Genomic DNA, 20,891 nt, shown 5'->3' on the forward strand with positions numbered 1-20,891 from the left:
TGGGTAGGTGGTAGAGACACTCCCAGGCTCCAGGCTGGTGTGGCTGTCCATGGGCTGTGGCAGAAGTACAATACCACGATTTACCAACAACACCTGAGATACAGTCTGTGGCACAGCCTGTCTGTATATTAACCTGGGTCTGAGAGCTGGTGTGTCTCTGGCAATGATCTCTGTGAATCAGGGTGAGTCTATGAACGATTCAAATTGTCCTGTGGTATAGGGGTAGAAGGGCCATCTTGTTTAGTATCAAGCACCCACTCAAGGACTGGGATGAATGTATGAGAAAAATGTAGAATATACAGGCTGGTGAGTGTGTGAAAAAAAAAAAAAAAAGCCCTAGTGTAAAATGTGTGAAGAACCAGTGTGTGAAAACATAGGTATGGTCCAGAGAGATGACTCAGTGGGTACCGATACTTGCCACCAAGCTTGATTAGCTATCTGAGTTGGATCCCCTGAACCTACACGGTAGGAGAACAATCAGTTCCCAAAACTCTTCTGACCTCCACACGGGCACTGTGGCATGTATGTAGGAACACACACATACACAAACAAACATGTATACAAACAAACGTTTAATAATAAAAAAAAAGATGCTTCATAGATTGCTTGTTGGAATACTTGAGTCTGTAGAAACATAAATAAAAATGTAAACAAAAAAGGTGAAGTCCGTGTGAGCAGCTGAGTGTGTGTGAATGTTGAGAAGTCTTGCAAGTGCTCTTGAGCTCCAAGGATTGTTAGTAAAAGTGCATGCGATGTGCAAGTGACAGGGGATGGGGGACGGCTCAGGGCTACAGAGCACTTGCCCTGCGGTCCAAAACTTCATTGTTCCGAAGCAACAGGATTGACTTGTAACGAAGTTAAACTAAGTTGAAGCAGAAGCTCCGCGAAGTACACTTATAACATTGTGAGTGTGAAACTCTGAAAGTTGCGTGCATGTGGGACCCCCTCGAAAGCTGTTTGCTGTGGACTCTGTGTAGAGCACGTGGTGCGACAAGCGGTGTGTGCAGAGGTCTCGATGCCCTACCGGGTTGCGTCCAAGTCTCATCCCACACTCCAGGCCACGTCTGGCGTGGAGCCGGTTGGGCCTAAGCCCACACCGAAGAGGATTGGGGCCCAGACAAAGGCACAGTGCGCCGCGCCGCTGCTCCAGGGAGCCTAGCTAACGGCCTGGAGGCGGAGGCCTACTCTGAGGGGGCGGGGCCTGGTCTTGTGGGGGCGTGGCGGGAGACACGGGGGCGGGACCTAGAGGGCCAGGACAGAAGGCCTCGGGGGCGGAGCCTAGCCTTGAGAGGCGTGGCTAGAGGCTTGGAGGTGGGGTTTAGGGCTCCTGAACTTGGCGCCTCGGGGGCGGAGCCGGAGACCCGGGGGCGGGGAGTGTGCGGGAGGGCGGGGACGGGGGGTGGGGGGGGGGAGGCGAGCAGCCCGAAGGACTCCGCAGGACAGCGAGCGGTTGGCTGCGGGCGGCGCCGAGCGAGCCATCGAACGAGGCCGGGCCATGGGGCAGCGGGCAGTGGGCGCGCTGCTGCTGGGGTTGCTGCTGCACGCGCGGCTGCTCGCGGTGAGTGTGCGTGGCCAAGGGCCGTGGGCGGGGGGCGCGCGCCAACTTGGCGGGGACACCGGCGGCTGCTCGGCTGGGACTCTGGCCCGGGACGGCCGCGCCCGCGCAGGACCCTGGGCTGGCACTGGCCAGCGCCACCCAGCAGCGTGGGGCTTTCCCTAGGGGACGCCCCAGGGACCCAGCGTGGAGGTCAGGGGCCGTCCCTGCAAGCTTGGAAACCCGAGGGTCTCCGGCCACGTTGTTCAGGCTCAGAGTCGCCTCTGGGCATGACTCGGCCTGCCGTTCTCGGGGGCCCTGACGGAGAAACTTCTAGCAGGGTGGGAACTTGGCAGGACAAGGGTACCCCTTTCTGCTGCCAACTTGGCAGAAGAGGCACTCCGCGGTGATGGGGACCCTGTCAGTTTTCGCTGGAACTTTACCATGCTGTCCTCTGGGGAGACTATAATCAGGCAGTCATAAGTAAAAACGAGGAACAAAACTGACGCTTGTGTGGAGCACCCCTGCACCTTGGAGTCCTCCAAGCCCTGAGCTAAATCAATCACTGCCTTGCACTGACTCTGTAACACCTGGAGAGAGCTGGTTAACCTCCCGGAGGTAGTCCCACGTGAGTAAAGGGAACTCAGAATGGGAAGCCTCAGGGCAGTTGGGCCTGGATGGAATGAGTACCGGGTGCAGCGCCTGTTATGAGTGGGCCCAGGAGCAGCTGGATTTCCCTACTCTCCTTCCCGGGTCTCCGAAGTGGGATGCTGTGTGGCCCTACAGTTCAGCCCTGAGCTCACCTGGGGCCACAAGGAGGAGAAGGGAACTCTTGAATCAGGAATCCTAAGACCTAGAAGGCACTTGGCAGGAGAGGTCCAGAGGACCTGAGTGACCTCAAGGAGGGCTGGGAGGAGTTGGGACCGGCAGAGGGTGGAAATGCGGGTGGGGTACATCTGGACCTGCTGTGGTGAGCCACAGGGCCCAAGGTGCTCCTAGACAGTCTCCATCCCTGTCCCCTGTTGTCAGAGCCAAGAGGGTGACTTTTCCAACTGGGCCAGTATTTACCCAGTGACTGATTCTCTGTCCTTGCCGGGCTGGCTTTCTCTCACCTCTGTCCTTCTGAGTCACTCCTTAACCTCCCACCAGGCCTGACCCCTTACTGTTTCTGCTCCACCCAAACAGCGCCTCTCTTCCCCACCCTCTATCGGAACAGCCTTCTTCCTTAATCTTCTGGCTGGCCTCTCACCCCAACCCCACCGAGCAGGCCACTAGAGTTGGCTCCCCATTCAGCCTGAACTTGGAGCTCCTAAAACTGACTTGTCCCTTTGCAAGGCAATGACCTAGACCTGGAGTGCTATCTTTCCCTGGCCTCCCCTCAGCTCTGCCCCCTGTGGAGGGCTCCCCAGAGCGAGGGCCCCCGCACAATGGCAGGAGTGGTGGGTGGGACTGTTTGCTGAGGGCCCTGAGGAATTCCTACTGAAATTCCCTGACTGCCACCATTGCCCCATTCACTTGTTCATTCACCAAATCTTAATTGAGCGGCATTCTATGACAGTCACTGGGAGTCCCCCAGGCTCATTCACTGGGAAGATACTTTCTGCACGGCTATTGTGTGCTGGCCCATGGTGGCTGGAGGTGGTTTGGGTGGGCCGGGGCGCGCCTTTCATGCCTTCTAGGACTCATTCAAAGGAGACAGCAGTAAAAGTCGTCACTGATTCCCCTGCCAAGCTCAGAGTTGGGTCCCTCTCCCCCAAAGAGCTTAGCCTCAAGGGTCTTATGGACCCAGTTTTAGTCCAAGCTTGCCAAGTCTGAGTGTCCACATGTGTGAAATGGGTGCAGCTTCAGTAAGATCAGTTTTTAGCCCTGGGTCCCAGCAAGCCTGGCTCGCTGCTGCTCTTGATTCCTTCCTCCCTTCAATTGGGTTCTCAGCAGAATCATCGGGTGGGGGAGGGCAGCCTGCTCTGGAGTCTTCACTGGAGGCAGGGACAGTGGTCTGTGATTATGCGGGGGAGTAATTTCTGTTCTGGGGAGAGGATGGGACCAGGCCTGGCTGACTCAGGACCTGCCCTGGCCTGTTGACCCTTTCCTTCCGACTTCAGTCTTAGCCCTTCCTTTCTTGGGCCCACCCCCACTGTTGGTAGGAGTCCTGAGAGTGATAGGAGCAAAGACCGTGTTTTCCAGGCTGAGGAGGGAAGTGGCTGAAATACCTGCTTCCTGCCTCCCTTGGATTTCCTTGCAGGGAAGGCTGCTCAAGGGAGCTGGGGAATTTCTCCTTCCTGGAGTGACTTCAGCCCTTCCCTCTGCACAGCTGGCTGCCCTGTCCCCCAGCTGTTCCCATTACCCTCTTTGTTCCAGACCTGTGCCAGGGAAAGGGGCAGAACTGAGAGAGTGCATGCATCAGACTGCAGGACCATCCTCAGAGTCTGGGCAGAGGCGGGACTTGAGGGATCTTTAGAGGTGTGGTTCCCCACCCCCCCATCTCCTAGGTTGAACTCCGGGTGTCTGAGGAGTCGTCTGGGCCTTGCTTGGCTTGGCCCAGGCCTGTTCTCAGGATGAGCAGAGGCAAGTTAAGATCTGTGGGCTTGAGTCTCTGTCTGGGAGAAGGTTAACAAAAAGGTGCTTGAATGCAAGTAGGTGCTTCAGGATTTGGAAGACAGTAAGCGCCGGGTAGGGAGATCTTGGGGTGCAGGCCAGGCAGTGGCAAAGTGCTGTAGATGGGTCACATGTATTCGGAGGGACACTAAATTTGTCAGCAGATCCCCACATTGCTTCTGCTGTTCCCTGCTCACCACGCCCCCTCCTCCCCTCCTTAGAGAATTAGAACCTCGCCCCACAGGGCCCTGCTCCCTCTGGGACTCTGCTGTCCACTCTCCTCTCTTGTGCTTTGTTTACTAAGTTTCTGTTTTGTTTTGGGTTTTCACTTGCTAGTTTTTTCTTTCTTTCTTTTTCTTTTCTTTTTTTTTTTTTTTTTGGTTTTTCGAGACAGGGTTTCTCTGTGTAGTTTTGAGCCTTTCCTGGATCTCGCTCTGTAGACCAGGCTGGCCTCGAACTCACAGAGATCCGCCTGCCTCTGCCTCCCGAGTGCTGGGATTAAAGGTGTGCACCACCACCGCCCGGCAGTTTTTTTCTTTTTGAAAACATCTTAAAATTCTTTTGCTCTTCATATGTGTATATAATTGTGTTTTGGTCATTTTGTCTCCCTGTTATTTTCTCTCACCCTCCTCCCCCACTTTTTGAGGGTATGTTTTAGACAGTTTCATGCATCCCAGGCTTGCTTGCCTCACACTGACTATGTCAAGGATGACCCTGAACTCCTGAGCCTCCCGACTTCTCCTCTAAGCGCTGGGATTACAGGCTTGAGCCACCAGGCCTGGCTAAGTTTCTTGAACATGCCCAACACACTCCTACCCCAGGGCCTTTGCATCTGCTTTTCCCTTAGCTTGGGACGTTCGTCCCTGAATCCACAGGACCCTCTGCCTCCTTTCAGGTCCTGATAATTCTGCCCTGTCCTTCCTAACCCAAACTCACCCATCCCCCACCTTGCTTCCCTGGCAGTACTGAGAATCGAACCCAGGACTTCTCACATATAATCATATGTTCCATGTTGAGTTCCACCCTCAGCCTCATTGCTTTTTTTTTTTCTTGTCACCATCTAACATGGATCTATTCACTTGTTTATCCATCTCCTCTGCTCTGTTTCAGTTCCATGGTAACAAGACCTCATCTGTTTGTTTTTCCAAAACTGTATTTATTTATTTTCTGTGTATGTGTGTGGTAGGGCGGTACATGTGTGGAGGTCAGAGGACGACTTGCCGTAATTGGTTCTCTCCTTCAATCTCGTGGGTACCAGGGATTGAATTTAGGTCATCAGGCTTGACCACAAGCACCCTTACCTGCTGAGCCAGCCCACTGGTCCTCTTAACTAACTTCCTATTTGTTTATTTATTGGTTTTACTTGTTCTCTGTTTTTATTCATTTCTTATCATGCTTGAATATTTTTAATTAATATTACTAATTAAACGGTTCTTTGACAGTTTCACACACATATATGATACAAACTAGCCATCCTCGCCCCGCTCTCTTATCTTCCCTGGCTACCACCCCCCACTCTGTCTGACCTTCCTGTCCGTTTTGTTTTGTGACCCACTGAGGTTAACCAAGGCTTTGTGTGTGAACATAGGTTTTGAACTATCCATTGGAACCTGGTGGACTTAGCAGTAGACACATAGTTGAAGACATTGACTCCCCATCTCCCAGAGTCTATCAGCAGCCAAAGGTTCGGCAGTGAGGGGGTATGCCTCCCTCCTCTCCCCTCTTCCATCCATGCCTGACAGGCCAGTCCTGTGCAGGGCTCAGTGCAGGTGACTCCCCTATCTGGTTTTGTTAACTGGAGTAAGTTAACAAGTAAGTGCCCCAGAAATGTACTTGTTGGAATGCATTGAGCCATGGAGACTAGCGTGGTCCCTAGAATCTAAGCAGAGGAAATGGAGGCGCAGAGAGGTTAGGGGGGCTGGCCCACTTGCTTACTCAGAAGAGTCAAGTCTGAAGTTAGGACAAGCTCCCCTGACACTGCCCACTGTCCCGCCCGCCTTCAGCCACCATCAGATTCTTTTTTTTTTTTTTTTGCCTGCATGAGGGTGCAGGGTCCCCTAGAACTGTAGGTACAGACAGTTATGAGCTGTCATGTGGGTGCTGGGAATTGAACCCAGGTCCTCAAGAAGAGCAGCGAGTGCTCCCAGTCACTGAGCCATCTCTCCAGCCCCAGATTCTTAAAGTGTATTATATTTATTAAGTATGTGGTGGGCATACGTGTAATGACCGGAGGACAACTTGTAGGAGCCGGTTCTCTCCTACCCATGAGTCCTGGGGATCAGATTCGGCTCTTTTGTGTCCAGGCCCTTTCACCCACCAGGCCACCTCCCAGGCCCCACCATGGCGTTTTGATGAAACTTGTCACTGATGTCATTATCAGTAAGAACTCTGGCCCCATGTGGCGTGGAGGACTACTTCAAGCAACGCACAGTGGTGATGCGGGTCAGGATGGCTCCTGGCGATGCCGGGAGCTGGACTCTGGAGCAGTCATTTGTAGGCTTGTGAATTGCCCCTGAGGCCCTACAGACAGTTGAAAGCAGCTAGGGGACAGACTCTGAGGACCAGGTCTGTAGGATCTGAAAGGACTCTGCCCGGCGTGCTGTTCATGATGAGGGAGACGTAGGTCCTGGGCCCCCATTGACTCCTGCAGGGAGTCTTTCCTTGTTTCTCAGCTGCTCCCTGGGGTCTGGAGGTTAGGACGGGTCTAAAGAGGCCTGAGGACTGCCTGGCCTTGGGGTGAAAGCTGGGGGTGGGATTTGGAAAGATACGGTGATGAGTCAGAGGCAACTTGGAGGCCAGGCCTCTAAGTCCTGGACCTTCTGATTTTGGGATGGAAGGGGTGGACTCCCAGCCCTGGCCTTTCTCTCTTTGCCTGGTCCAGCTCCAGCTGTGGGGGCCAGGCTGGAGGAGGATGGAGACTCAGCTCCCCAGTGGCTTCCTCATGGTCTGCCAGTGCCTCCTCCCCTCCCCCCTGCTCCTGTCAAGGACAAGGGGAGCTGGGTTGAGGGTCCCTACCCTGTTGTAAGGCTACCCCAGCCCAAGCCTTAGGCTCTTTGGCCCTGCCACCGCCTCCCGATCTTAGAGCCTGGAGCTGGCTGACTGAAACCCAGAAATATGTGTGGAACTCGCTTCGTGGGGAGCCGCCAGCCTCACTACCCAGCCTGGTGGCGTCAGGCGGTGTCAATAACGGCCTTGAGAGGGGTGTGGCTCATGGCTGCCCAGGGATGGCTGGGCTGGGGGCACCATCATGAAAGCCCCGAGAACAAGGTGGCTCTTTGAAGCCTGGGGATGTGAGTCTGAGCCGACACCAGAATCATGCTCGCCTCTTTCATATGATGCTCGCTTGTGCCGGGGCTGTGGGGACATCCTGGCATCCCAGGGGCATTTGGGGCACCCTGAGACATCCCCAGGACCAGCCACTGGCACTCTTCTTCCTTGGGGCATAGAGGAGGGCTTCCTACTGCTCTGGATTTTTGGGGATGCTGGCTGTACAGAGGCTGACAGTGTGGGTTAGGCTGGTGAGTGAGCCAGTGGTGTGGGTTGGTAAACAGTCTTTCAACCGCAGCTGCCGGCGGGTGTGTATCACACTTAAAATTCATTTAACAAATATTTATGGAGCATCGTCTCTGTGCTTGACCTTGTTCTGGATGCTAAGTTTGCAGCAGAAAACCAAAAAAGTCAAATTCTCACCCCCTCTGTATCCTGTGTTTTAGCCAGTACAGAAGCCAGCTATACTACGAGGGGGAAGTAAAGCAGAGCAGGGTGTAGAGGAGAGTGATGATGCCGGGTAAGAAGAGCCTGATAACACATTCCGGAGAGTGGAAGGAAGTGAGGATGGGCAGATGTCTGGGGAAGGGTGTCCAGGCAAGGGGAATGGGCAGTGAGGAGCTGGAGGTGGGAGTGTGCCTGCCATGTCGGTGGGACAGCACCATTGAGGTGGTAGGTAGTGAGATGCTGAAGGGAGGCTGGCAGCGGATGGCACAGACTTGGCTATGGCAAAGTCTCAGGGTTTGGAAGGGCCCTGGTGAATTAAAAAAAAATTATTTACGTGTGTGTGTGTGTGTGTGTGTGTGTGTGTGTGTGTGTGTGTGTGTATGTATGTGTATGTGTGTCAGAGAGAGGGAGAGGAGAGAGAGAGAGAGAGAGAGAGAGAGAGAGAGAGAGAGAGAGAGAGAGAGATGGAGCCTCTGGGGCTGGAGTTACAGATGGTTGTAAGCTGCCTGGTGTGGGTACAGGGAACCAATCTTGGGTCCCCAGCAAGAGCAACAAGTACCTTTAACTGCTGAGCCATCTCTCTAGTTCTCCAGCTGTGGTGTTTTAACAGGATGGCTGTAGTTGCTGTGAGGGTCAAGGGTCAAGGAGTCTCTCACCCAGACCAGACATGACTGGAGCCAGTACCAGGTCCACAGATGGAGAGAAGTGGTTGACTCTCCAATCTTGAAGGTTGGGCTCACAGGACCGGCTGATCAGGAGTGGGAAGGAGAGAAAAGAGTGGCGCTTGGGAGACTCCGGAGTCTCAGGCCTGAGCATCCAGAAGGCTAGAGCTGCCGTGGAACCACAGGACGACTCCAGGGAGCTGCGTGGAGCAAGATGGAGTGTGATGGGTAGTGGAAGGGCAGTGTGGGCTGCGAGTGACTGACTAATGCCAAGGCCAGTGGCCTCTGGGCTTCTCCAGCCCCTGAACCCCTTTCTGGCCAGTCTGGGGCCTCTGTGGTAACCTGGGGGCAGAGTGGAGGGCACTTGTGTCCACTTGTAGAACTCACCAATAGGGATTCCTCAGAACCCACAGCCAAGCCCCTGGTCTGGGTTGTGCATGGGGAATGCATTTAGGAAGCACCGTGAGGTCAGGGACTTGGCTTTCTTGTTGCGGTTTGCCAGGGACTAGGCAGATAGCTGGCAGACACTGGTCCAGTGAATGAGGTCATGGCTTTAGGGAGGGTTGGGAAGGGTCTTCCTCTGGCCCTGGGTTCCGATAAGCTAGCTTCCCAGCCACTGCTCTGTGTTGTGACCTCGAGGGTGTGAGATGAGCTATGATACCCATTCTCCGGTCTTTTCCCTTGTCTCTGTCCTCACTGGAACCTCTTTCTCTGGGTGTGTGGCACAGGGCAAGCAGGGAGCTCAGACAAGCCTACTTTCAACCCTGTAGATAATCCCTGACTGGCTGTGTGACCTTGCCCAGGTTGCTGGACCTCTCTGACCCTTGGATCAATTTTGAAATGGACAATGCCTGTGTTGTGGTGGTTATTGGTTGATCAGATGGATATACTTGGAATTTGGTAGGTTTGGGGTAGCTAGTGGCTGCCTTTAGATTTGTTCCTACACAGTGCGGGGGCCAGCATACTATTTGATGTAGAATTCCTAGTGCCTGGCATGTTCTATTTGTCTGGACCAGCGGGGTGGAAGAAGCCCAGGCTTGTTGAAGGCATAGCTCCCTCTGCCTTTCATCTGCAGGCTTGGAGCCCCAGATGCGACAGAGCCCGATCGTCACTGCCCTCCTTCCCTCACTGAGGCCACAGCTGCAGGACAGAGTCCACCCTTCTATCCTGATTGCTCCTTCCTGGAGGGGGGAAAGGAAGGGGGGGGTCACACCCCAGGGTGTGGCTTGGGAAAGGCTGGGGCTTCTGGATAAATCCATTCCCTTCCCAGCTGTGTGCTGTCGATAGGCTCTGAGCAACAGAAGGTGTGGCCAAATGGCTCCCGTGGGTGCAGAGAGGATGTTGGAGCATCTTGAGAGGAACAGGAGAGGGGGCGTCCTGGGACCCCATCCCAGCACAATCCTTCTTTCAGGCTTAGCCTGGAGAATGCGTGAGGCCTGGGCAAGGCTGTAGCCCACCCTCTTTGGCTAGGGCAGGAGCACCGCACGGCTTTGAATCTGGCACTTGTAGGCTCTCAGAGTCGGCAGGACTAGAGAGAAAGGGACACACAGGGATGTGTGATCTTGCCCACTGGGCAAAGTGTGGCGCAGGCAGCCCTCACTGCCTCCCAGGGTGGGTCACGCCCAGGTGTTTCATTTTTAACTCTTGACATCTTTCCCAGCTTCCTCAACTTCTGGTGCCTGAGGAGGGGAGGCAGCCAGGGGCTTGGCAAGGGGAGGGCTTCAGAGGTGGCCTGAGGTGACCTCCACAGATGCTTCTCCTGGGGCTAGGCTGGGAATTCCCAGCTGCCTCTGGCCCCTTCTCAGCCCACCTCTCCCATGAAGAAGCCAGCCCAGCCCCCACCTCCTGTCAGCCCCTCCTAGCCGCTGACTCATCTCTGTCCATGTTCGGCGGTTCCAGTTTTCAAATAGTTGGGAACTGGGATCATGCCTCTTGTTGGAGCCCTGGCTGGCTGGGGTGCGTTGAGACCATGGCCTCATAAATCCCAACCCTAGTGACCCACCTTTGCCATCTGCCATCCTGTGTGACCCAGAAGAACAGAGACCCAAATTCCCGGGTTCTCTGGCCCGGGTCACCTAGGTCACTAGCCTGTGTTTAGTAGTGTTCACACCTTCTTGATTAAAGCTGTCACCCTGGAGAGGCAGCCTGGCACAGGGCCTCTGCTTTCTAGCCATCATCTCCTTCAGCCCCCCCCCCCCCCCCCCGCTGTCTGTGGCCTCTGCACTATCTCCTCTCAGAGGGGCAGACTGAGATACAGAGTCCCAGTATCCACTCAGCCTATAGCACCCCTGAGAGTGGAGCCTAGGTCCTCTGACTCCCCAGTTTTCATTCTTTCCTCAGTGGGTCAGGCTTAGTGGTTCTAAAGGGGCAATCTAGGAGTGCTGCCTGGAGGAGGGGACCAGGTCCCTCTTAGCAAAGCATTTGAGCAAGGTGCATATCTGCCACATGGTTCCAGCTAGCTCCTGCTTCTCAGATTTGGTTATCTTTCCCCCAGACTTCCATCTCAACTCTGGTAAGTTCCCCAGGTTGAGGCATGGGGCTCCTGCCAGGAGGACTGAGCACCCTGCATGCTTCTCAGCCAGGTCCAAGCTCCCCATTGGGCTTCTTGAGTCTAGTGAGTGGAGTCCGCCTGTGCACCTCCAGTATTGAGAGATTGATATACCGTGTGCAGGCACACATAGAATACACAGGCGAGTCCCAAACTGTCATTCAGACCACTGGAACATCTGTCTCTCCTTCCATTTAGCCATCTAACATCCTGAACATTGTTAGGAGTATACTCTATTTCCCAGACGAGGAGTAGCTCTAAAAACAGCGGTCTGCCCGAGATCCCAGAGCCAGAGATAAGGCCTGGAAGGAGGTGGAGGCTGGGTTCTGCTCTGCAGAAGCCTTCGGCCTGGGAGAGGCAGGACAAGAGCTTCAGTGCAGCCCAGCTTAGAAGCCATTCCTTCGTAGGAAGTTGTCAGGCGAGGAGGAGACCAGGTTGGCACCTGTGGTCAGGACAGGCTTCCTGGAGGAAGTAGCTCTGAAAGTAGGGTGGGCTTGGATATGCTTAGGGAAGAGGAAGCATCAGGCAGAGTTTCCGCCCCCTGGCCCCCCTCAGCCTGGATCTTATTGTCCCCATTGTATTGGATGTGCAGGAACTGGAAGGAAGAAGCCCTTGCCTACTGCTAGAGTTGTTAAAGCTGAGGAAAGAATGAGAGGAAGTCCCCAAGATAGCTGACGGGGACATCCACCTCAGCATCCCCACCCACCTAGCCAGACAAGTAGGCAAGAGGTCCAGGCCTGGCTCCCACTCTGGCCACAGCCACACTTCCTTTTCACTGAGCCTCCATTTTCCTGCTCTCACAGTGGGCTGTCGCTCTTCGGTTCTCCGCCAGCCTATGGCGGAGTAAAGGGCTGGAACTTCTCCCAGGAGTTAGTGGTAAACTGTTCTCAAGCCCAAGGCGGTCCCTTGGAATACCCTCTCCCAGCCGTTACCTCTGCCATATCCTCCTTCTTTGATGCTACCAGCCCTTAAGTGCTGAGCCTTGAAACAAAGGATGGTCTGGGACTCTTCTGTGTACCCTTAGACATCCTGGAACTGGTCCTGTCCTTCTGTATGGCAGCCCTGTAGTGATCTGACCCCTGGGCTCACTTTTGTGTCCTGTGGGTCTCTGATGCCGGGCAAACAGCCACAGCCACTATTGGTGTGTGGCAGTTGAGCACTAAGCTAAGAGCCTCAAGAGTCCCAGTGGCATGTGGGACTGGGGCAGACCTTAGCTTCTTGGAGCCTAATCTCCAGATGCAAAATGGGACCATTCATTCATTCATTCTACAAAACTCCATGAAGTACCCTCTCTATGCCAGGTCCTGCACATGCCTGAAGGGAGTGCCAGTGCCCTGGGGAGAGGGCCAGAGAGAGGAGGCTGCCAGGGGGAGGCCTGAAAGAGTCTGGAGCTCTCAAGAGTGCCTCAGCTCCCCTCTGCTATTCTCTCACCATATCCCTCTTTCCCTGACAGCGAGCTGGTGGGAGGAGGGGGCCTGGGATTGCTAGGGCAGAGGAGAAGATCCCTAGGAAGGGTAGGAGCATGCTGATTCACTATGAGTCTCGGGACATGAAGGATAAAGAGGCTGTTCATACAGAGTCTAGGCATTGCCATTTAGGGTGATAGGAAGTGGTTCTCAGACCTCTCAGGGTGGAATTAGACCCAATAATATGAAGGAGGCTAGTTGTGGTGATGCATGCCTGTAGTTCCAATACTCTGGAGGCTGAGGCTAGAGGATCTCAGGTTCTGGGGCAGTCTGGACTATCTAGACAGACCCTGTCTTCAAAACCAAGACAACAGCGGGGAACAGTAGCACATGCCTGTAATCCTAGTACTTTGGAGGTGGACACAGGAAGATTAAGGAATTCAGGACAGCCTGGGCTACATGAGACCCTGTCTTTAGCAATCTTCTCCCCGCCCCCCCAAGACAGGGTTTCTCTGTGTAGCCCTGGCTGTCCTGGAACTCGCTCTGTAGACCAGGGTGGTCTTGAAATCACAGAGATCCGCCTGCCTCTGCCTCCCGAGTGCTGGGATTAAAGTCGTGCACCACGACTGTCTGGCAAGACCCTGTCTTTAAAAGAAAGGAAAAGAAGAGAGAGGAGGTTAGAGTTCCCACAGCCCCTCTACCTCTCTCTCTCTCTCTCTCTCTCTCTCTCTCATGCTTTTTTTAGATGGGGGAGGCAGGGGTGAGTTAAAGCCTGGACCTGAGGTGTGGAAATGCCAGGAAAGCGTTAAGTGGGCCTGGGAAGGGGAGGGAACCAGGACACTGGCATAGGAATGTTCATGATAAGATCAAAGCGGCTGCCTGCCTGGGCCTCACCTCTGTTTCACCTGAGCAGTTGAAGGGAATTCTCCAGGCCAGAGGACCTGGCCTCCCAGGGATGAGGGTCGGGGGTGGGGGTGGGGTCCCCCTTCCTGCCTGCCACACTCCAGGAGGCCCGACTCTCACAGCTTCCCATGTCCCTCTGCTCCCTCCCACCTCTGCAGTCTCCCCCATCCTCCCTGAGGCCCGCTTGTCCTGGCAGACGGTAGAAGCCCCAGGAGACACCTGTACTTGGCACCTAGGGTGTGGGAACCCTGTCTCTAGCAGGGCACGCACTCCTGTTCTCCTGTCTCAGCTCTCTGAGCCTGGGCAGGGGTCTGAGCCTAGATCACTTAAACCAGAAATAGGATACTAGTCAGGAAGAAGTATGCCATTCAGTCCTGGAAAGAGCCCCAGCACCCTTTACATTAGGGTGTTAGCTTCCCCACCCCCAGGTTCTGCATGTTGTACTTTGAGGCTGTGTTAAGGAAAAGCAGGCAGGGCATTGAGTCCCATCCTAACTCTAATATGGTGCTGTTGCCCTTGGGCTGGTAGATTAACTTCTCTGAGCCTAGCCAGGTTTTGACCGTATCAGTTACCTTCACAGGAGCTGTTACTTTATGCTTTTCCTGTTTCCCTTTAAGATTGTGCAGTCCTAGGTGCTGTGATTTACATTCCTTTACTTGGGGGAAGCTTCTAGCCCCAGGTCAATTCTTGCTGAGAGATTTGTTTTGATACTCCAGGCACCTGCTGGCCCGCCTACTCCAGTGGCTGGACTGCAGGTAAAAAACGTGAGTCTTAAATTGGCTAGTGACCTGGTGCCCCAGGCCTCACTGACCTAGATGTGTGGCTGCAGGATATCCCAGACCCAGACAGGGAGGAACTGGCCCCATGTGCTTGCTGAGAGGTCCGCCTCACTTTTCTACCCTGTTCTGCCTGGTTAATGATCACTCTAGGCTGCAGTGGAGTGCCCGCCCTCCCAGATCCCTAACCACTCTGTCAGCGGCCTGGGTGTTCCCTGCTTTAATGTGGCAGTCCTGATCTGGGACCCTGGGGTGGAGAAGGGGACTCTGAGTCACAGCCTATGTTCCTGGGAGCTTAGGGCCATAATATCAGGGTGAACTGTGGTTAGTGTCTATGTGAGCATTACCAAGAATATCATCCCCAGGCAAACTGGCTCCTTCTCATACTCCTCCATGCTCTTCTCAAGGCCCATTTCCTACAGGCAGTTCCCGGAGGGAAGTTTGGGACAAAGAGGTTTGGCTCGCTGCTCCCTCCTGCCTGTTCTGGGCTGTGTGACCATGGGTAAGTCCCCTCCTCGTTTGGAGCACATTCTTCTTTATCTCCAAGAAGGGAGGACTCACCTCTACTCTGCAAGTGCTTGCACTTAGGAGAGAGCGCAAGTTGAACCCTAGTGGGTAATCAGGGCAGCAGCCACCCATGCAGGCGAGCCTGAGAGGGCTCAGGAGTAGGAGGGAGAATGGGGATATCCAAGGAGCTTGCATGAATGAAAAGGGACGGCTAGGGGCTGGGAATGTGGCTTGGTTGGTAGAATGCTTGCCAAGTATGCGCAAAGCCCTGGGTTCAATTCCCAGCAGCACTTCATAAGCCAGGCATGGTGGTGTATGCCTGCAATCCTGGCACTCTGACAACTTCCAATGCCCCCCCTCTCTCCCTAGTGCCCACCTCTCTCTTCTTACCCTGGCAGGTGCTGAAGGGAGGTAGAGGCAAGAGGATTATGAATTGAATATCATCCTCAGCTATATAAAAAGTTTGAGGCTAGCCTGGGCAAGATGAGATTTAGTTTCCAAAAAAAAAAAAAAAAAAAGAAAGAAAGAAAGAAAGCAAGAAAGAAAGAAAGGAAAGAAAAGAAAGAGGAAGAAAGAAAGAGGAGGGTGGAGGGATGGGGGCCAGGTAGGGGTGGGTCTGGAGCCCACCTCAGTCCTCCAGCCTGCTTGCTGGACTAGGTCCCTGGGGCTGGAAGAGGGAAGGCTATTTATTCTAGGGCTATTAGGGCATTTCCCCATCCTGGCAACTGCTATTTTGAGAGCCCCGGGGAGCAGGGGCACTGGTTAAATTAGGCAGTGTTGCTCCAGGAGGAATGTGTGAGGAGCCTGGTCACTGGGGCTGCAGGGATTGCGTGAGGCGGGTCACTCTGCAGAAAATGACTCTGCAGTTTGGACCTCTTTATAAGGCGATGGAGGGGAACCTGATGGAAACCGCAGCTGAGGGGTGGGGGTAACGCCGTGGGCCTCTTTTGGCTGGCCTGGTGAGGAGCAGGGTTGAGGGCCGGGCTCCACAGCTCCATGCTTGTGGCTGCTGCCTGACGTGGGTGGGGTTTTGGGTGGTGTGATGCGTGGGAAGGATGGATGGGCAGTCTTGGCCTTGAATCCTGCTTCTGCCTCGCTCTAGCCTTAGGCTCCCAGGCAGGCCACCGGCCCTTGTGGCCCAGTGAAAGAAGTTCTTTGTGGCGAGCACAGTGTAGTCTGAGCCCTTTGTGGTCTTAGGATTGTAGCTGCAGGGTGGACCTCACCTGGGAGATCTGTAGGAATGTGGACTCAGCCCCAGCCCAGACCTACTAAATCTGAGGTGAACAGCCCCCAAATTCCCAAGGTGTCCTGGGAAGCCCTGCTTTGCTGGCCATCCTGTTTCATCTTGGAAAACATCCTGTGGTGTAGGAATGACCAGATGCTGTGGAAACGGGCATGGGAGGGACGACCAATCAATCACTCTGCTGGGGTCTGGGGTGCAGAGGGATGGGGAGTCCCAGCCCTGGCAGGAACAGCTATCGAGGCCACAGGACACTCTCTTTCACCCCCAGGTGCTGGTGTCCCCCTGAGTCACTTCCAGCGTGTACTCCTGTTCCAGAAGCGTCATGCTGGTGTGGCCTGTGGCGGGGACGAAGGAAAAGAAGGGGGTACAGTAGGAGGAAGGGGGGGGGGCTTGGTTAGCCTTGGTCCTGTGTCCCCTCCCATCACTGCGGTGTCCCTGACTGAGTGTACCTAACAAAAAGTATTTGAGCCACAGTGGGGGTGCGATCCTGTTTCTCCCAAATCTGTCTGTCACCTCTTTGTACAGAAAATGGAGCCAAGCTGACCATTATTCATGTAGCTAATCGGCACTCTCTTTTTCTGATTTAGTTTTTGTGTCTTGGGGGCTAGGGATGTAGCTCAGATGGTAGAGGACCCACCTAGCATGCGTGAGGCCCTGGTTCCAATCCCCAGCATTGCATAAAGTCGGACATAGTGGTGCATACCTATAGTGCTAGGACCACCATGAGTTTGAGGCCATCCTGCGGTACATAATAAGACAGTCTTATTTAGGAGGTGATAAAGGAGGAAAAAGAACAAAAGGAAAAACCTAAGCTACCTATGTATCTATTTTAAATATATATGTTGGCAAGGTGGCTGGGTGGTAAGGATGCTTGCTGCCCAGCCTGATGAGTTGACCTGAGTTTGATCCCCTTAACCCACACAGTGGAAAGACAGAACCAACTTCTGAAAGTTGTCCTCTGACTTCCACAAGCCTGCCATAGTATGCACTCACACAGAGATGAACACATACATGCACACAGTAAATAAATGCAATAAGAATACATTATATAAAGCCGGGTGGTGGTGGCACATGCCTTTAACCACAGCACTTGGGAGGCAGAGGTAGGTAAATCTCTGTGAGTTCGAAGCCAGCCTGCTCTACAAAGAGAATTTCAAGACAGCCAGAATTTCAAGAATTATACACAGAAACCCTGTCTCAAAAATAAACAAACAAACAAACAAATAAGTTATATATAAAAAATTATTTTTATATATTGACATATATATAAAGTTATTTATGTAAGTAAATATATATGTATATATAGTCATCATACACACACACACACACACACACACACATACACATCATACACACATATATGTAACAACAACAAAACTGATATCTATCCCCAGGGACTTTGGCTCCAAACAGCAACTCAAATGACTGTAATTAGAGCCCAGTCTCAAGCACTGTAAGGTAGAAATTAAGCCTGCAGATGTGTGAGAGAACTAGGCGGCTTTGTCAGAGACCTCAAAGTAGAGACTGCAGCGGAGCTGGCCTTGGGCCTTGATGGCCATATTAGAGTGGGGGTCACAGCACCCATAAGGAAGGAACCACATCTGTAAAGGCCCAGGGGCCCTGTGTTCCTCAGAGTGGGTACCATCCAGTTCTGCGGCCCACATGGGACCTAGGGTGATGCAGAAGGGACACACAGCTCCCTGTTCTTGCAAGAACAAAGTCCCCATGTCCATGGGGACTTGGACCCTCAGCCACTGGGACAGTTTGTCATCTTTCTGCCTTTCTTCATGTCAGAAAATCAAAGCCCTTTTGTAAATGGCCGCCAGAACTTCTGGTCTCTGTGTGATAACTCTTGAGGCTGGCCGATTCGGGGCAGAAAGCAAAGGGACTTGATGTCTTGATTAACGAGGTGGCCTTATCTCCCGCACCATGTATGATTTCCGTTAGCCTTGCCCAGTGCCGCCAACGATAACCCTGGGTGGGGAGCGCTGGGTTGCGGCCAGGCACGCACTCCCATCTCCTCTGGGGCTTGCCAGCTGCACAGCGTTGACCTCGGGCAAGCCTCGATGTTCTCCTCTGTGGACGGGGGCTGTCATGGCACCCTTAGACACCAGTCTGCCGTGGTAGCCCGGAGCCCTGCATGGCTGTTTAAAAATGAAAGTTAGGAAAGAATGTTGAAGATTTTAAAGTACACAGTGTCTCTGTTCACTTGCTTAGTGGCAAGTCCTCAGGAGTCAAATGTGGCCCCTGAAGTGGGTGGTGCAGGAGCAGGACCCTGTCCTCTTAGCAAAAAGCTATCAAGTGTGTTCTGGGAAGTGCTGTGTGCCTTCAGCAGGAGCTGCCGGGGTCACCATCACTGCCTCTCTGACTCATTTGGCGTCACTCAGGCCTCAGTGGAGCCACACTGGACTGGACTTCTTGCTGTGCTGGGCCAAATGCAATGTCTTCACCGCGGCTGGGGTTAAGGCCTTTCTTCCTCCCTTGAGTGTTTCATCATCATGATAAAAAATCTGTGACCATCTGTCACCATCCCTTGACACCCCACTCCACTTCCTTGGCCTCTGCTGCTCTTCTTGTCCAGCTGTTGGCATCTGGACCCTCCATCACAGCCTCTGGTTCCCAGAGGGGGACGGGGAGAGGCTGTGTCCTGAACTCGCAGCCGGGGTGCCGGCTGCCTGGGCCCCTCAACAGGGTGGATGGTTTTGTTGTGACGGGGGCAGTGGGCATCCTGCCTGCTCCAGTGCTGCTGGACCTGGGCGCCAAGCATGCTGTTTGCACTTGGCCAGGCCTGGTGCTGGCCTGGTGCCCACAGGGGCCGGGCTGCTCTGGCACCCTGGTAACGAAGGCTGCCCCGGAGTATGGAGAGCGAGGCCTGGGCTCAGTCCCGGAGTTGAGGGGCTTGTGCGCCACTTGTGGTGAGGTCTTGGGTGCTGAGTGGGGACAAGGCCCAGGCAGGCATAGGCTGGGTTGTGGATCTTTAGGCTAGAGACCACCACCCTGGGGAGTTCGGGTGGGCACAGTCTCTACTCCCCACTTACCTGTTAGGGAAGGGAAAGTTGAAGTCCAGCTCCTCATCTCTTTTTCCTCTCTCTGGCTGCCCCTTAATCCCATAGGAGATAAAAGGACCAGACATGCTGGTCCATGAAAAGAGAGGGCGTGGAACTTGACAAGAAGAGACAACTTATCAGAGCCCCAGGCTGGCCTGGGCGGAAATCAGAGATCTGATTCCATTGCCTTCTGCACTTTTCACCCATTCTGTCCCTCCCCGCCAGAGGCACTGGAGCACATCTCGGGGAGGAGGTGGAATCCTGGCCCCTCCATGTTCTCAGGGGAATGAGGGGGTGGTGAGAACCCCCCCTTGCAGGGCAGTTGTACATTTAGAAGACCCGCCCCCCCTAAGAGTTTCCAGAGCAGTCTTGGGACCCTTCTGCCTTAGGGCTGCTGTGGCTGCTGCTCGCCCATGCGCTTCCTCACAGCAGGCATCCATTCCTTCATTCCTTCATTGCCCTCCCTCACAGGTGTGATGAACAGCCTATATCCAGCCACCCTGCCCGCTCTCCCTGTCGGCTCTCTTCTCTTGCTGCTTCACTGACATATTTTAGGTATTCGTTTATGGTTTCTCGCCACAGCTGGTATCAGCTCCCTGAGGGCTGGGCCACGCGCTGTTCTTAGCTGCTCCTCTGCCGAAGTTACCCTTTCTGTCTGCTCTGCATGCTGGCCCACAGACCCGAGTACCCAGCCCTTTGTGCCTCGAGCTCATCTCTAAGATTAAACAGAGACCCCACCAGGGCCTTTTGGAACCCCTGTATCCGATGTCGAGTGAAAAGGGCTGCGGTGACTTCCTTGCTGTCGTCCACCTGCTAAGTGACAGAGCCAGGCGGCTTGGTTCAACTCCAGAACTCATACTGTGCTGTCCTGTGTGCTGGGCTAACAAATCAAGGACTTCACCCCAACTGGGGCCTCAGAAGGAAGCTGCTTATAACTGGATCTAACAGACTAGGTTTAGGGGTGATGTCTGGCTCCTGGGGTCCCCCTTTCTGCCCCCTGGATACAGCAGGGCTTCCTGACTCAGAACAATAGTTGCCCTGCGGCTCCAAGGCTAGGATAGGGAGCAAAGAATTGGGCCCAGGTCCCCTGTGTCCCTGGCGCATTTAGGGGCAGGTGGACAGAGCGCTCTTCCCCCTCCCCTGGCAGCAGACATTCCTAGTCGGAGGTGACAGGCAGCAGGGAGATTTACCATTTCCGGTAACCGGAGTCCCCAGCAATGTAGTGTTCCCTGCCAAGGACGGGCACCCCTTGCTCGCTAGCCATTCCTCCCGTTACTTCTGGGCTGGCCTGTCTGGGGCTGGATGGCGTGCCGGAGGGATCATCTGTAGTCCCAGAAACGGAGACCTGGTGGGTCTCAGGTCCCATCTCACCCCCACCCCCGCCCCAGCCCCAGCCCTAGCTGCTGCCATACTCCTGAAACCCTCATCCTGGCCTTGGGGAGTCCCCGTCCCCAAGGAGGGAAGAAGTGGCTAGGGAAGGTGAAAGGTCCTGTGTTAGCAGTCAGGAAGCCTGGACCCTGGGTCTTCCTCCCTCATCACGTCCCTGGCAGGTTCTTCCTCTCCAGAGCTGGGTCTTTTCCTCGCAACCAACTTTGCCCTGGACTGTTGCCATGGGGCTTTTGAAATAAGAAAATTAGGCTCGAGTGTTGTGTTCCTAGCAGCCAGCGGTGTTGAGATGACATTCGAACAGGCCCTCCCTCCAACCTTTGCTGGTCACACTAACCATGCTTACTACCCTCTCTGTGCCTCTCTTGCCCCTTCTGAGAAGTGAAGGGCATCTGCTCCTGTGATCCTTTCCAGCCCTGGTAGCCCAGGTTCTGGGGATACTTCGGAACTTTCTGTAGTCATGTCTTTCTCTTGAGTCTTCGTGACAGGAATTGTTTTTCCTGTTAGTTGTGGGGAGCACACTCTTGGTGGTGGGGTTGAGGAAGTGGGCAGGGGTCGGGAGGAAGAGGG

General features: G+C 54.2%; 1 protein-coding gene across 2 annotated transcripts in view; it reads left to right on the top strand.

Moving 5' to 3' along the window:
* The first annotated feature begins 1,433 nt into the window (after positions 1-1,433).
* The window catches only part of Hspg2 (heparan sulfate proteoglycan 2), a 100,067-nt gene continuing 80,609 nt past the window's right edge, over positions 1,434-20,891 (top strand). For both annotated transcript variants that reach the window (XM_028875378.2, XM_028875379.2), the window contains exon 1: positions 1,434-1,558. In XM_028875378.2, the coding sequence (XP_028731211.1) occupies positions 1,496-1,558 (63 nt within the window). In that variant the 5' untranslated portion in view covers positions 1,434-1,495. The remainder of the gene's footprint in view (positions 1,559-20,891) is intronic.

This window comes from Peromyscus leucopus, chromosome 2, assembly GCF_004664715.2.
Source record: "Peromyscus leucopus breed LL Stock chromosome 2, UCI_PerLeu_2.1, whole genome shotgun sequence".
In the NCBI taxonomy this organism is placed as follows: domain Eukaryota; kingdom Metazoa; phylum Chordata; class Mammalia; order Rodentia; family Cricetidae; genus Peromyscus; species Peromyscus leucopus.